Source organism: Mesoplodon densirostris, chromosome 20 (genome assembly GCF_025265405.1).
Source record: "Mesoplodon densirostris isolate mMesDen1 chromosome 20, mMesDen1 primary haplotype, whole genome shotgun sequence".
In the NCBI taxonomy this organism is placed as follows: Eukaryota; Metazoa; Chordata; class Mammalia; order Artiodactyla; family Ziphiidae; genus Mesoplodon; species Mesoplodon densirostris.
Window position 1 is genome coordinate 30245312 of NC_082680.1, and position 12770 is coordinate 30258081.

The 12770-nt window shown below is 39.2% G+C and overlaps 1 protein-coding gene across 6 annotated transcripts in view; it reads left to right on the plus strand.

Moving 5' to 3' along the window:
* ADAM32 (ADAM metallopeptidase domain 32) overlaps positions 1 to 12770 on the plus strand; it is a 196240-nt gene that overhangs the window by 27646 nt on the left and 155824 nt on the right. For all 6 annotated transcript variants that reach the window (XR_009530789.1, XR_009530788.1, XR_009530790.1 and 3 more), the window contains exons 5-6: positions 972 to 1048; positions 2376 to 2553. Coding sequence is in view for 3 of the 6 variants with exons in the window: in XM_060085926.1 (XP_059941909.1) it covers positions 972 to 1048; positions 2376 to 2553 (255 nt within the window). In the remaining 3 variants the exon portion in view is untranslated. The remainder of the gene's footprint in view (positions 1 to 971; positions 1049 to 2375; positions 2554 to 12770) is intronic.

A 12770-nucleotide genomic window follows, 5' to 3' on the forward strand; every position in this document is an offset into this window, starting at 1 on the left:
ATGACAGGGACCTACTGTACAGCACAGTATATTCAGTGTCTTGTGATAACCTATAATGGAAAAGAATCTGAAGAAGGATACATATATAGGTGTATGTGTGTATGTATAACTGAATCACTTTGATGTACACCTGAAGCTAACACAACATTGTAAATGAACTACACTTCAATAAAAAAAAAAGGTTAAAGAAAAGAACTCTGTGCAAAAAAAGTATATATAGTTTTAAAGTAGGGTTTTACCTATATTAGGTTAACATTCTGTTCAACTCTTCTAGATTCTGAATGCTAGATTTATCAGTTATTGACAAATGTATGTGTTTAAAAATCTTTTAGTATGATTATGCATTTATTTTTATTATTCTTTCAGTTTTGGCTTTTTTATAATTTGAAGCTATGTTATTAAATAAATACAAACTTGGAATATTTATATCTTCCTGGTGAATTAAAACTCATGTATCATTATGAAATGTCCCTCTTTATCTCTAGTAATGCTTCTTGCCTTAAAGTCTACATTTCCTGTATTAGTATCGCTTCAGAATCATCCTTTTGGTTTGTGTTGGTGTGGTCTGTCTTTTTCTAGCTCTTCAATCTTTTTGTGCCCTTAACTTTTAGATGTTTCTTTTTAGCAGAATATCAGAATTTAAAGGAAATCCATACTCACAATCTTTGTCTTTTAATTGATGACCTAAATTTATATATTGGAAAATAATTTTACCTAAAATATGGGATAAAACTTTGGAAGCAGGATGTAAAATAATAATCCCAAGTATTGATCTGAGAAGAGTAGTTAATATAGTGAAAGTGGCAAATATGGGGAGACTTTTTTTCTGAATGTCACTTTATTCATACTGATATAGACTGTATATAGCCTGTGAAAAATATTCAGAAAGTTCTATTAAGTATAAAAAGTTAAGAAATCATTAGAAAGTTTTGTCAACTCCTAGGTAACCACTTTATATTTTCCCCCCCTAGACTCAATGCTACTACCAAGGATATGTTGAAGGATATCTGAATTCTGTTGTCACACTTAGCACATGCTCTGGACTGAGGTTATGTATTATTTTGTCGTTGATATGCAAACACCATGGTTATGATATTTGTCTGCAGGGAATTTGTTAGTTTATACTAAGTGTGGAGCTGGTAGAGGATTCCCATGTAGAGATTATTCAGTGAATAATGATAATAATAATAATCTCTTCCTCTGAATATGTTTCTTCTCTGATTTCTCTTTACTTTCCCCACTGACCAGAGACATGTCTAACTTCTTGAAGGTTTAGATTTCCTGGTGTCTTTGCTCTGTATCTTGTTTCTTCTTTAGTACAGAAATGACAGTTGACTGTGTTTGACTATAGCAAGTTGGAAGAGCTAAGTTTTGGGTAGCTTATTTTTTAAGCAAATAGAGTATTTTTGATACCTACCATGTACCAGCTACTGGCCTAGTGTTTGGAGATGTAAAAATAAATAAACAAAACATGTTCTTTCACAAAGGGAAATCATCTTCAGAGAGAGGAAGCACTTCTATATAAACAAATAAGTATTATTAATGGTACTCATTTTTCTAGTAATATCACTATCTTAATCTCTCTAAGAACTGTAGGGTTTCCTCTTTAGTGCTTGGAGAGTTTTCCATTCTGTCAGGATATTCTTCACCTTCATTTTGTAGTGTAGGAGCCTTGTTTCCACAAATGAATTTTACTCAGTGCTTTTTACATGGAATTCTGAAATTTGGTTTTTAGAGAGTAGTCACTTGAACTGTTACCTGTATTCAAGGAAGAATACTTATAAAAGTTGTTTACTCTTTAAAATTTAGCTTTTAATTTCTTAATCAGACTAGGTACATAAACAAAATTCATAAATGCCTTCTTCTAATTACTGCTGAATTTTATTTTTATGAATAAAATTACTGATTATGTATCTTTTCTTTATGCAAGCAATGTAATCATTGCAGTGCAAAACAGAAAGAAATTTATACAGATTTCTATTTGCTATTGCTTTCATTAAATTACTGACTTGGGGGACAGGAATGACTTGATCACAGTAATGCTGTGTACTTGCTAGCAACTGATTACATAATTTGTGCTGCGTTTATAACTATAAAGTAAATTAAATGGAAAGTTATTTTTTTGGATTGGGGAAGACCTTTTTTTATGTCTTCAGAGTCATCTCCAAAACATAAGGAGTTTGGGTCAAAATACTGAGCTCAAAAACATTCTGTATCTTTCTTCTCACTCTCCTCCTCCCCCTTTTTCTCCTCCTTCTCCCCCTCTTTCCTTCCTTCCTCCTCCTCCTCCTCCTCCTTTTTTTTAGGAATTCTTTCAGAGTTTTATGATATAGAATTAATTAAAAGCACTTAAATTTTTATCCTTAATTTTACAGAGGAATATTACAGTTTGAAAATCTTTCTTATGGAATTGAGCCCCTGGAATCTGCAGTTGAATTTCAGCATCTTCTTTATAAATTAGGAAATGAAAACAATGAATTTGCAGTTCTTGCTGAAAATAACCAAGGCACAGAACAAAACCCAATGGACTATAATATTTTTATAAGTGAAAAGGTGAGTTATGTATGCTTTATTACTCTTTCAAGGCAGTTATTGCTTTTATTTACTTATTAATTTTATTTATTTTTTTAACATCTTTATTGGAGTACAATTGCTTTACAATGGTGTGTTAGTTTCTGCTTTATAACAAAGTGAATCATCTATGCATATACATATATCCCCATATATATCTCCTCCCTCTTGCATCTCCCTCCCACACTCCATATCCCACCCCTCTAGTTGGTCACAAAGCACTGAGCTGATCTCCCTGTGCTATGCGGCTGCTTCCCACTAGCTATCTATTTTACATTTGGCAGTGTATATATGTCCATGCCACTCTCTCTTTGTCCCACCTTACCCTTTCCCCTCCCCATGTCCTCAAGTCCATTCTCTACGTCTGCATCTTTATTCCTGTCCTGCCCTTAGGTTCTTCAGAACCTTTTTTTTTTCTTTAGATTCCATATATATGTGTTAGCATACAGTATTTGTTTTTCTCTTTCTGACTTACTTCACTCTGTATGACAGACTCTAAGTCCATCCACCTCACTACAAATAACTCAAATTCGTTTCTTTTTATGGCCGAGTAATATTCCATTGTATATATGTGCCACATCTACTTTATCCAGTCATCTGTTGATGGACACTTAGGTTGCCTCCATGTCCTGGCTATTGTAAATAGAGCTGCAATGAACATTGGGATACATGAGTCTTTTTGAATTATGGTTTTCTCAGGGTATATGCCCAGTAGTGGGATTGCTGGGTTGTATGGTAGTTCTATTTTTAGTTTTTTAAGGAACCTCCATACTGTTCTCCATAGTGGCTGTATCAATTTACACTCCCACCAACAGTGCAAGAGGGTTCCCTTTTCTCCACACCCTCTCCAGCATCTACTGTTTGTAGATTTTTTGATGATGGCCATTCTGACTGGTGTTAGGTGATATACCTCATTGTAGTTTTGATTTGCATTTCTCTAATGGTTAGTGATGTTGAGCATCATTTCATATGTTTGTTGACAATCTGTATATCTTCTTTGGAGAAATGTCTGTTTAGGTCTTCTGCCCATTTTTGGATTGGGTTGTTTGTTTTTTTGATATTGAGCTGCATGAGCAGCTGGTAAATTTTGGAGATTAATCCTTTTGTCAGTTGCTTCGTTTGCAAATATTTTCTCCCATTCTGAGGGTTGTCTTTTCGTCTTGTTTATGGTTTCCTTTGCTGTGCAAAAGCTTTTAAGTTTCATTAGGTCCCATTTGTTTATTTTTGTTTTTATTTCCATTCCTCTAGGAGGTGGGTCAAAAAGGATCTTGCTGTGATTTGTGTCATAGAGTGTTCTGCCTATGTTTTCCTCTAAGAGTTTTATAGTGTCTGGCCTTGCATTTAGGTCTTTAATCCATTTTGAGTTTATTTTTGTGTATGGTGTTACAGAGTGTTCTAATGTCATTCTTTTACCTGGAGCTGTCCATTTTTCCCAGCACCACTTATTGAAGGGGCTGTCTTTTCTCCATTATATATTCTTGCCTCCTTTATCAAAAATAAGGTGACTATATGTGCATGGGTTTATCTCTGGGCTTTCTATCCTGTTTCATTGATCTGTATTTCTGTTTTTGTGCCAGTACCATACTGTCTTGATTACTATAGCTTTGTAGTATAGTCTGAAGTCAGGGCACATGATTCCTCCAGCTCCATTTTTCTTTCTCAAGACTGCTTTGGCTATTCGGGGTCTTTTGTGTTTCCATACAAATTGTGAAGTTTTTAGTTCTAGTTCTGTGAAAAATGCCATTGGTAGTTTGATAGGGATTGCACTGAATCTGTAGATTACTTTGGATAGTATAGTCATTTTCACAGTGTTGATTCTTCCAATCGAAGAACATGGTATATCTCTCCATCTGTTTGTATCATCTTTAATTTCTTTCAACAGTCTCTTATAGTTTTCTGCATACAGGTCTTTTGTCTGCTTAGGTAGGTTTATTCCTAGATATTTTATTATTTTTGTTGCAATGCTAAATGGTAATGTTTCCTTAATTTCTCTTTCAGATTTTTCATCACCAGTGTATAAGAATGCAAGAGAATTCTGTGCATTAATTTTGTATCCTGCTACATTACCAGATTCATTGATCAGCTCTTGTAGTTTTCTGGTAGCATCTTTAGGATTCTCTACGCATAGTATCATGTCATCGGCAAACAGTGACAGCTTTATTTCTTCTTTTCCAACTTGGATTCCTTTTATTTTGTTTTCTTCTCTGATTGCTGTGGCTAAAACTTCTAGAACTATGTTGAATAATAGTGGTGAGAGTGGGCAACCTTGTCTTGTTCCTGATCTTAGAGGAAATGGTTTCAGTTTTTCACCATTGAGAACGATGTTGGCTGTGGGTTTGTCATATATGGCTTTTATTATGTTGAGGTAAGTTCCCTCTATGCCTACCTTCTGGAGGGTTTTTATCATAAATGGGTGTTGAATTTTGTCAAAAGCTTTTTCTGCCTCCATTGAGATGATCATATGGTTTGACTTCTTCAATTTGTTAATATGGTTTATCACATTGATTGATTTGTGTATATTGAAGTATCCTTGCATTCCTGGGATAAACCCCACTTGATCATGGTGTATGATCCTTTTAATGTTCTGTTGGATTCTGTTTGCTAGTATTTTGTTGAGGATTTTTGCATCTATGTTCCTCAGTGATATTGGCCTGTAGTTTCCTTTCTTTGTGACATCTTTATCTCATTTTGGTATCAGGGTGATGGTGGCCTCGTAGAATGAGTTTGGGAGTGTTCCTCCCTCTGCTATATTTTGGAAGAGTTTGAGAAGGATAGGTGTTAGCTCTTCTCTAAATGTTTGATAGAATTCGCCTGTGAAGCCATCTGGTCCTGGGCCCTTGTTTGTTGGAAGATTTTTAATCACAGTTTCAATTTCAGTACTTGTGATTGGTCTGTTTATATTTTCTATTTCTTCCTGCTTCAGTCTCGGAAGGTTGTGCTTTTTAAATATTTGTCCATTTTTTCCAGGTTGTCCATTTTATTGGCATATAGTTGCTTGTAGTAATCTTCATGATCCTTCGTATTTCTGCAGTGTCAGTTTTTACCTCTCCTTTTTCATTTCTAGTTCTATTGATTTGAGTCTTTCCCTTTTTTTCTTGATGAGTCTGGCTGGTGGTTTATCAATTTTGTTTATCTTCTCAAAGAACCAGCTTTTAGTTTTATTGATCTTTGCTCTCATTTCCATCATTTCTTTTTCATTTATTTCTGATCTGATCTTTATGATTTCTTTCTTTCTGCTAACTTTGGGGTTTTTTTGTTCTTCTTTCTCTAATTGCTTTAGATGTAAGGTTAAGTTGTTTATTTGAGATGTTTCTTGTTTGTTGAGGTAGGACTGTATTGCTATAAACTTCCATCTTAGAACCGCTTTTGCTGCATTCCATAGGTTTTAGGTCATCATGTCTTCATTGTCGTTTGTTTCTAGGTATTTTTTGATTTCCTCTTTGATTTCTTCAGTGATCTCTTGGTTATTAGTAGTGTATTGTTTAGCCTCCATCTGTTTGTATTTTTTACAGATTTTCCCCTGTAATTGATATCTCATCTTATAGCGTTGTGGTTGGAAAAGATAGTTGATATGATTTCAATTTTCTTAAATTTCCCAGAGCTTGATCTGTGACCCAAGATATGATCTATCCTGGAAAATGTTCCATGAGCACTTGATAAGAAAGTGTATTCTGTTGTTTTTGGGTAGAATGTCCTATAAATATCAATTAAGTCCATCTTGTTTAATGTATCATTTAAAGCTTGTGTTTCCTTACTTATTTTCATTTTGGATGATCTGTCCATTGGTGAAAGTGGGGTGTTAAAGTACCATATGATGATTGTGTTACTGTCGATTTCCCCTTTTATGGCTGTTAGCATTTGCCTTATGTATTGAGGTGCTCCTATGCTGGGTGCATAAATATTGACAATTGTTATATCTTCTTGTATTGATCCCTTGATCATTATGTAGTGTCCTTCTTTGTCTCTTCTAATAGTCTTTATTTTAAAGTCTATTTTGTGTGGTATGAGAATTGCTATTCCAGCTTCCTTTTGATTTCCATTTGCCTGGAATATCTTTTTCCATGCCCTCACTTTCAGTCTGTATGTGTCCCTAGGTCTGAAGTGGGCCTCTTGTAGAGAGCATATGTACGGGTCTTGTTTTTGTATCTGTTCAGCCAATCTATGTCTTTTGGTTAGAGCATTTAATCCATTTACATTTAAGGTAGTTATTGATATGTATGTTTCTATTACTATTTTCTTAATTGTTTTGGGATTGTTATTGAAGGTCTTTTCCTTCTCTTGTGTTTCCTGCCTAGAGAAGTTCCTTTAGCATTTGTTGTAAAGCTGGTTTGGTGGTGCTGAATTCTCTTAGCTTTTGCTTGTCTGTAAAGGTTTTAATTTGTCCCTCGAATCTGAATGAGATCCTTGCTGGGTAGAGTAATCTTGGTTATAGGTTTTTCCCTTTCATCACTTTAAATATGTCCTGCCACTCCCTTGTGCCTTGTGGCGTTTCTGCTGAAAGATCAGCTGTTAACCTTATGGGGATTCCCTTGTATGTTATTTGTTGTTTTTCCCTTGCTGCTTTTAATATTTTTTCTTTGTATTTAATTTTTGGTAGTTTGATTAATACGTGTCTTGGTGTGTTTCTCCTTGGATTTATCCTGTACGGGACTCTGTGCTTCTTGGACTTGACTGCCTATTTCCTTTCCCACGTTAGAGAATTTTTCCACTATAATCTCTTCAAATATTTTCTCAGACCCTTTCTTTTTCTCTTTTTCTTCTGTGACCCCTATAAGTTGAATGTTGGTACGTTTAATGTTGTCCCAGAAGTCTCTGAGACTGTCCTCAATTCTTTTCATTGTTTTTTCTTTGTTCTGCTCTCTGATAGTTATTTCCACTATTTTATCTTCCAGGTCACTTATCCATTCTTCTGCCTCAGTTACTCTGCTATTTATTCCTTCCAGAGAATTTTTAGTTTCATTTATTGTGTTGTTCATCATTGTTTGTTTGCTCTTTAGTTCTTCTAAGTCCTTGTTAAACGTTTCTTGTATTTTCTCCATTCTATTTCCAAGATTTTGCATCATCTTTCCTATCATTACTCTGAATTATTTTTCAGGTAGACTGCTTATTTCCTCTTCATATGTTTGGTGTTGTGGGTTTTTACCTTGCTCCTTCATCTGCTGTGTGTTTCTCTGCCTTCTCATTTTGCTTAACTTACTGTGTTTGGGGTCTCCTTTTCGCAGGCTGCAGGTTCATAGTTCCTGTTGTTTTTGGTGTCTGCCCCCAGTGGTTAAGGTTGGTTCAGTGGGTTGTATAGGCTTCCTAGTGGAGGGGACTAGTGCCTGTATTCTGATGGATGAGGCTGGATCTTGTCTTTCTGGGCAGGTCTGTGTCCAGTGGTGTGTTTTGGCATGTCTGTGACCTTATTATGATTTTAGGCAGCCTCTCTGCTAATGGATGGGGTTGTGTTCCTGTCTTGCTAGTTGTTTGGCATAGGGGGTCCAGCACTGTAGCTTGCTGGTCATTGAGTGGAGCTGGGTGTTAGCGTTGTGATGGAGATCTCTGGGGTGGCTTTCGCTCTTTGATATTGTGTGGAGCTGGGAGGTCTCTGGTTGACCAGTGTCCTGAATTCGGCTCTCCCACCTCAGAGGCACAGGCCTGACCCCTGGCCGGAGCACCAAGACCCTGTCAGTCACATGGCTCAGAAGAAAAGGGAAAAAAAATAAAAATAAAATAAAATAAAGTTTTTAAAATAAAAAATAGAAAATAATTATTAACAATAAAAAAATTAAAAAGTAATAAAAAAAGAAAAAAAGAAGGAAAGAAAGAAAGAAGAGAGCAAGCAAACCAAAAAACAAATCCACCAATGATAACAAGCACTAAAATCTATACTAAAAAAAACAAAACAAAAGAAAAAAAAACGGACAGACAGAACCCTAGGACAAATGGTAAAAGCAAAGCTATACAGACAAAATCATACAAAGAAGCATACACGTACACACTCATAAAAAGGGAAAAAGGAAAAAAATATATATCGTTGCTCCCAAAGTCCACCGCCTCAATTTTGCGATGATTTGTTTTCTCTTCAGGTATTCCACAGATGCAGGGTACATCAAGTTGGTTGTGGTGATTTAATTCACTGCCCCTTAGGCTGCTGGGAGAGATTTCCCTTTCTCTTCTTTGTTCTCACAGCTCCTGGGGTTCAGCTTTGGATTTGGCCCCGCCTCTGTGTGTAGGTTACCTGAGGGTGTCTATTCTTTGCTCAGAAAGGACGGGGTTAAAGTAGCAGCTGATTAGGGGGCTCTGGCTCACTCAGGTGGGGGGTGGGGAGAGAGTGGTACAGAATGCAGGACGAGCCTGCAGCAGGAGAGTCCACCGTGATGTTGCACCAGCCTGAGGTGCGCTGTGTGTTCTCCCAGGAAAGTTGTCCCTGGATCACGGGACCCTGGCAGTGGCACGCTGCACAGGCTCCCAGGAGGGGAGGTGTGGATAGTGACCTGTGCTTGCACACAGGATTCTTGGTGGCTGCAGTAGCAGCCTTAGTCTTTCATGCCTGTCTCTGGTGTCTACGCTGCTCACCGCAGCTCATGCCCATCTCTGGAACTTGTTTAGGTGTTGCTCAGAATCCCCTCTCCTCGCGCACCCCGAAACAATTGTCTCTTGCCTCTTCGGCAGCTCCAGACTTTTTCTCGGACTCCCTCCCGGCTAGGTGTGGCGCACTAGCCCCCTTCAGGCTGTGTTCACGCAGCAACCCCAGTCCTCTCCCTGGGATCTGAACTCTGAAGCCGGAGCCTCAGCTCCCTGCCCCCACCCACCCCGGCAGGTGAGCAGACAAGCCTCTCGGGCTGGTGTGTGCCTGAGGGCACCGATCCTCTGTGCAGGAATCTCTCCGCTTTGCCCTCTGCACCCCTGTTGCTGCGCTCTCCTCTGCGACTCCGAAGCTTTCCCCCTCTGCCACCCGCAGTCTCCGCCTGCGAAGGGGCTTCTAACGTGTGGAAACCTTTCCTCCTTCACAGCTCCCTCCCACTGGTGCAGGTCCCATCCCTGTTCTTTTATCTCAGTTTTTTTTTTCTTTTGCCCTACCCAGGTATGTGGAGAGTTTCTTGCCTTTTGGGGGGTCTGAGGTCTTCTGCCAGTGGTCAGTAGGTGTTCTGTAGGAGTTGTTCCACGTGTAGCTGTATTTCTGATGTATTTGTGGGGAGGAAGGTGATCTCCACGTCTTACTCTTCCGCCATCTTGAAGGTCTCCTAATTAACTTTTGACATTTAAATTATAATGTGTTTTGGTGTGGGTCTCTTTGCATTCTTATTTGAAAGATTCTGGGCTTCCTGGGGCTGAATGTCTATTTCCTTACACGTTAGGGAAGTTTTCAGCCATTGTGTTTTCAAACAAAATTTCTGCCCCATTCTCTTCTCCTTCTGGGACTTCTGTAAATGCAAACGTTTGTTAGTTTGTTGTTGTTCCATAACCCCTTATGCTATCTTTCCTATTTTAAATTCTTTTTTTTCTTTTTGTTTCTCTGATTGGGTGGGTTCCACCACATTGTCTTTGAGTTGACTGATTTTTTTTCTTCTGCTTCATCTACTCCAACATTGAACCTCTCTAGTGTATTTTTCAGTTGTTATTATATTGTTCAGTTCTCTGACTTCTCTTTGGTACTTTCTTATATTTTCTCTCTCTGTGTTGACGTTCTCCTCAGTGTGTTCATTCACTCTTCTCTCCAGTTCAGTGAGCATCTTTATGACCATTACTTTAAACTCTTTATCAGGTGAATTATATGTCTCCATTTCATTAAGTTTTTTTATGAAGTTTTATCTTTTTCTTTCAGTTGGAACATATTCCTCTGTTTCTTCATTTTGGTTGACTTTCTGTGTTGGTTTTTATATGGTAGATGGAACAGCCACCTCTCCTAGTCTTGGAGTGTCCTTCTGTAGGAGGTGAAACCCTCCCCCAGCTCTTTGTCATCTCTCAAAGATGACAAAGCTTTGTGCTTATCCAAGTAGCATATTATATTTTTAATAGCTCCCAGTAGTTGAGAATGTGGCAAGACCTGCCAGTGTCTTGAAGGGGAGGTTCTTAGCACTTAGATTCTGGCTGTTTGGAAACCAGATCTTCAGGCATCAGCTTTTAAAAGTAGGCAAATATATATAGTCCTGTGGGATTGCAAGTGTATGCCCTGCTCTCCAGGGTATCCAGCAGTGTCCCCACCATAGCAGTCACAAAAACTGAGGCTCCAGATGAATGTATAAACTCTTTTCTGAGAGCTGTTGGAGAGCTGAAGCAAGGCAGAGGGAGTGTACCAAGATGGTGTCCATAGACTACATTCCTTGAGGGAAGCTCTGTAGTTCACTGGATGTGTGCTAAACCTGAAGCCTTCCACTGAGGTTGAAGCTCCAGAACAAGCAAAGTGACCTCCCTCACAGAAAGACTGCAGAGTACCTCAGTCTGTTTTCTCGACAGTGCTGTGCAACTGGCAGCTTGCCAAGAACCATCTCTTCAATTGCTACAGTCCTGTGGGTCTCAGAAATGCAAGCCCCCTAGCCACCAGAACCAGGCATTGAAGGAGCATTCCCTAGGTGGTAGCTGCAAAAGCTGGGGCACTAGTTTTAAAAACTAGGGCATCAATTGCATGTAAAATTCCCTTGCAGGAAAAACTGGATCTCTGGAGGGTAGCAGAGGGAGTTCTTGAAGATAGCACTCACCCTCTGAGGTGTCTGTAAAGCATGACACTTAGCCCATAGATGTGTGTTTAATTAGAAGTCTGCCTCTCAGTCTGCAGCCATGATGATTAGCTGATAGGCCTCGGTAACAGAAAGACTGAGGTCTTGGGTCTTTTGCCTCTTGCTGGCTGGGGCCTGGTAGCTGTTTAAGAACTCCTTCTCTGTTAGCTACTGTCCTATGGGACCCACAAGTATAAACCCCACTGGCTGCCAGAGCCAGGTGATGTAGAGGTATTCCTGGGTAGGTGCCACAAAAATTGGAGTGCCTAACAGGGGTATGAGCTCCTTTATGATTATTACAATCCCATGGGATTAGGAATGCAAGCTCCTTTGGCTTCCAGAGTCAGGCAGTCAAGTAATGTCCCCAGGGAGTCAACTGCAAAGATCGGTGCACTGGATGCATGTAAAAACTCTCTTCTGGGGGCTTCCCTGGTGGCGCAGTGGTTGAGAGTCCGCCTGCCGATGCAGGGGATACGGGTTCGTGCCCCGGTCTGGGAAGATCCCACATGCCGCGGAGAGGCTGGGCCCGTGAGCCATGGCCGCTGGGCCTGTGCGTCCGGAGCCTGTGCTCCGCAATGGGGGAGGCCACAACAGTGAGAGGCCCGCGTACAGCAAAAAAAAAAAAAAACTCTCTTCTGGGAGATACAGTGCTCTGGAGTATGGAAAAGGGAAAGCACGAAGATGGTACCTGCAAGTCTTCATCATTGGATGTGTGTGCTAATTAGATGCCTGCCTCTCAGGCTGACACCTTAATATAAGCAAGGGAATTTCCTTTACTTTAAGTCTGGGCATGACTAGCTCCCTCTGAGCTGGGCCCTACAGAAGGTAAGTCCAAGTGCCTGGGCCCTTGTTGACCTGGTTCCTAGACTGACACAATCTTGTGAGTCTGGGGACTCAAGCCCCATTGGTTTTCAAAGTTCCATGTTTTGGGGCTTGTCTCTCAGGTGCAGGTCCTAAAAGTTGTGGTGCCCAATATGAGGTTCAAACCCTTCACTCCTCAGACAGAAGCTCCAGGTTTAGAATTTTCTCCAGGTTGTGGGTCATAGCACTGGGGGTGGCATTTACGGTAAGAGTGTGTCTCAGTACATCCTACCTGATTCACCGTGCTTTTCTTCTCATTTGCCTGATGTATAGTTACCACTCAGCCAGACTTTAAGTTTTTTAAAAGAGGAAATTGTTCTGTATGTAGCTGTAGACTCAGTAGGTCTTTGGGAGGAGTTGATTTCAGGATCTTCATATTTTGCCGTCTTGAACTGGAACTCACATTAAATTTTTCCAAGAAAACATGAAATAATAACTCTCACCAGAAAGATAAATATATAACAAAGGGAGTGGATTAATCAGTTACAAAGCTACTATGAAGGTTAAAAGACGAAAGTAGTAAAAATAATAACTATGATTACAATAATTAGTTAAGGGATACACAAGATAAAAAGATAAAATATGACATAAAAAACATAAAATGTGGCAGGGAGTAAAAATGTTGAGCTTTTTCAAAAA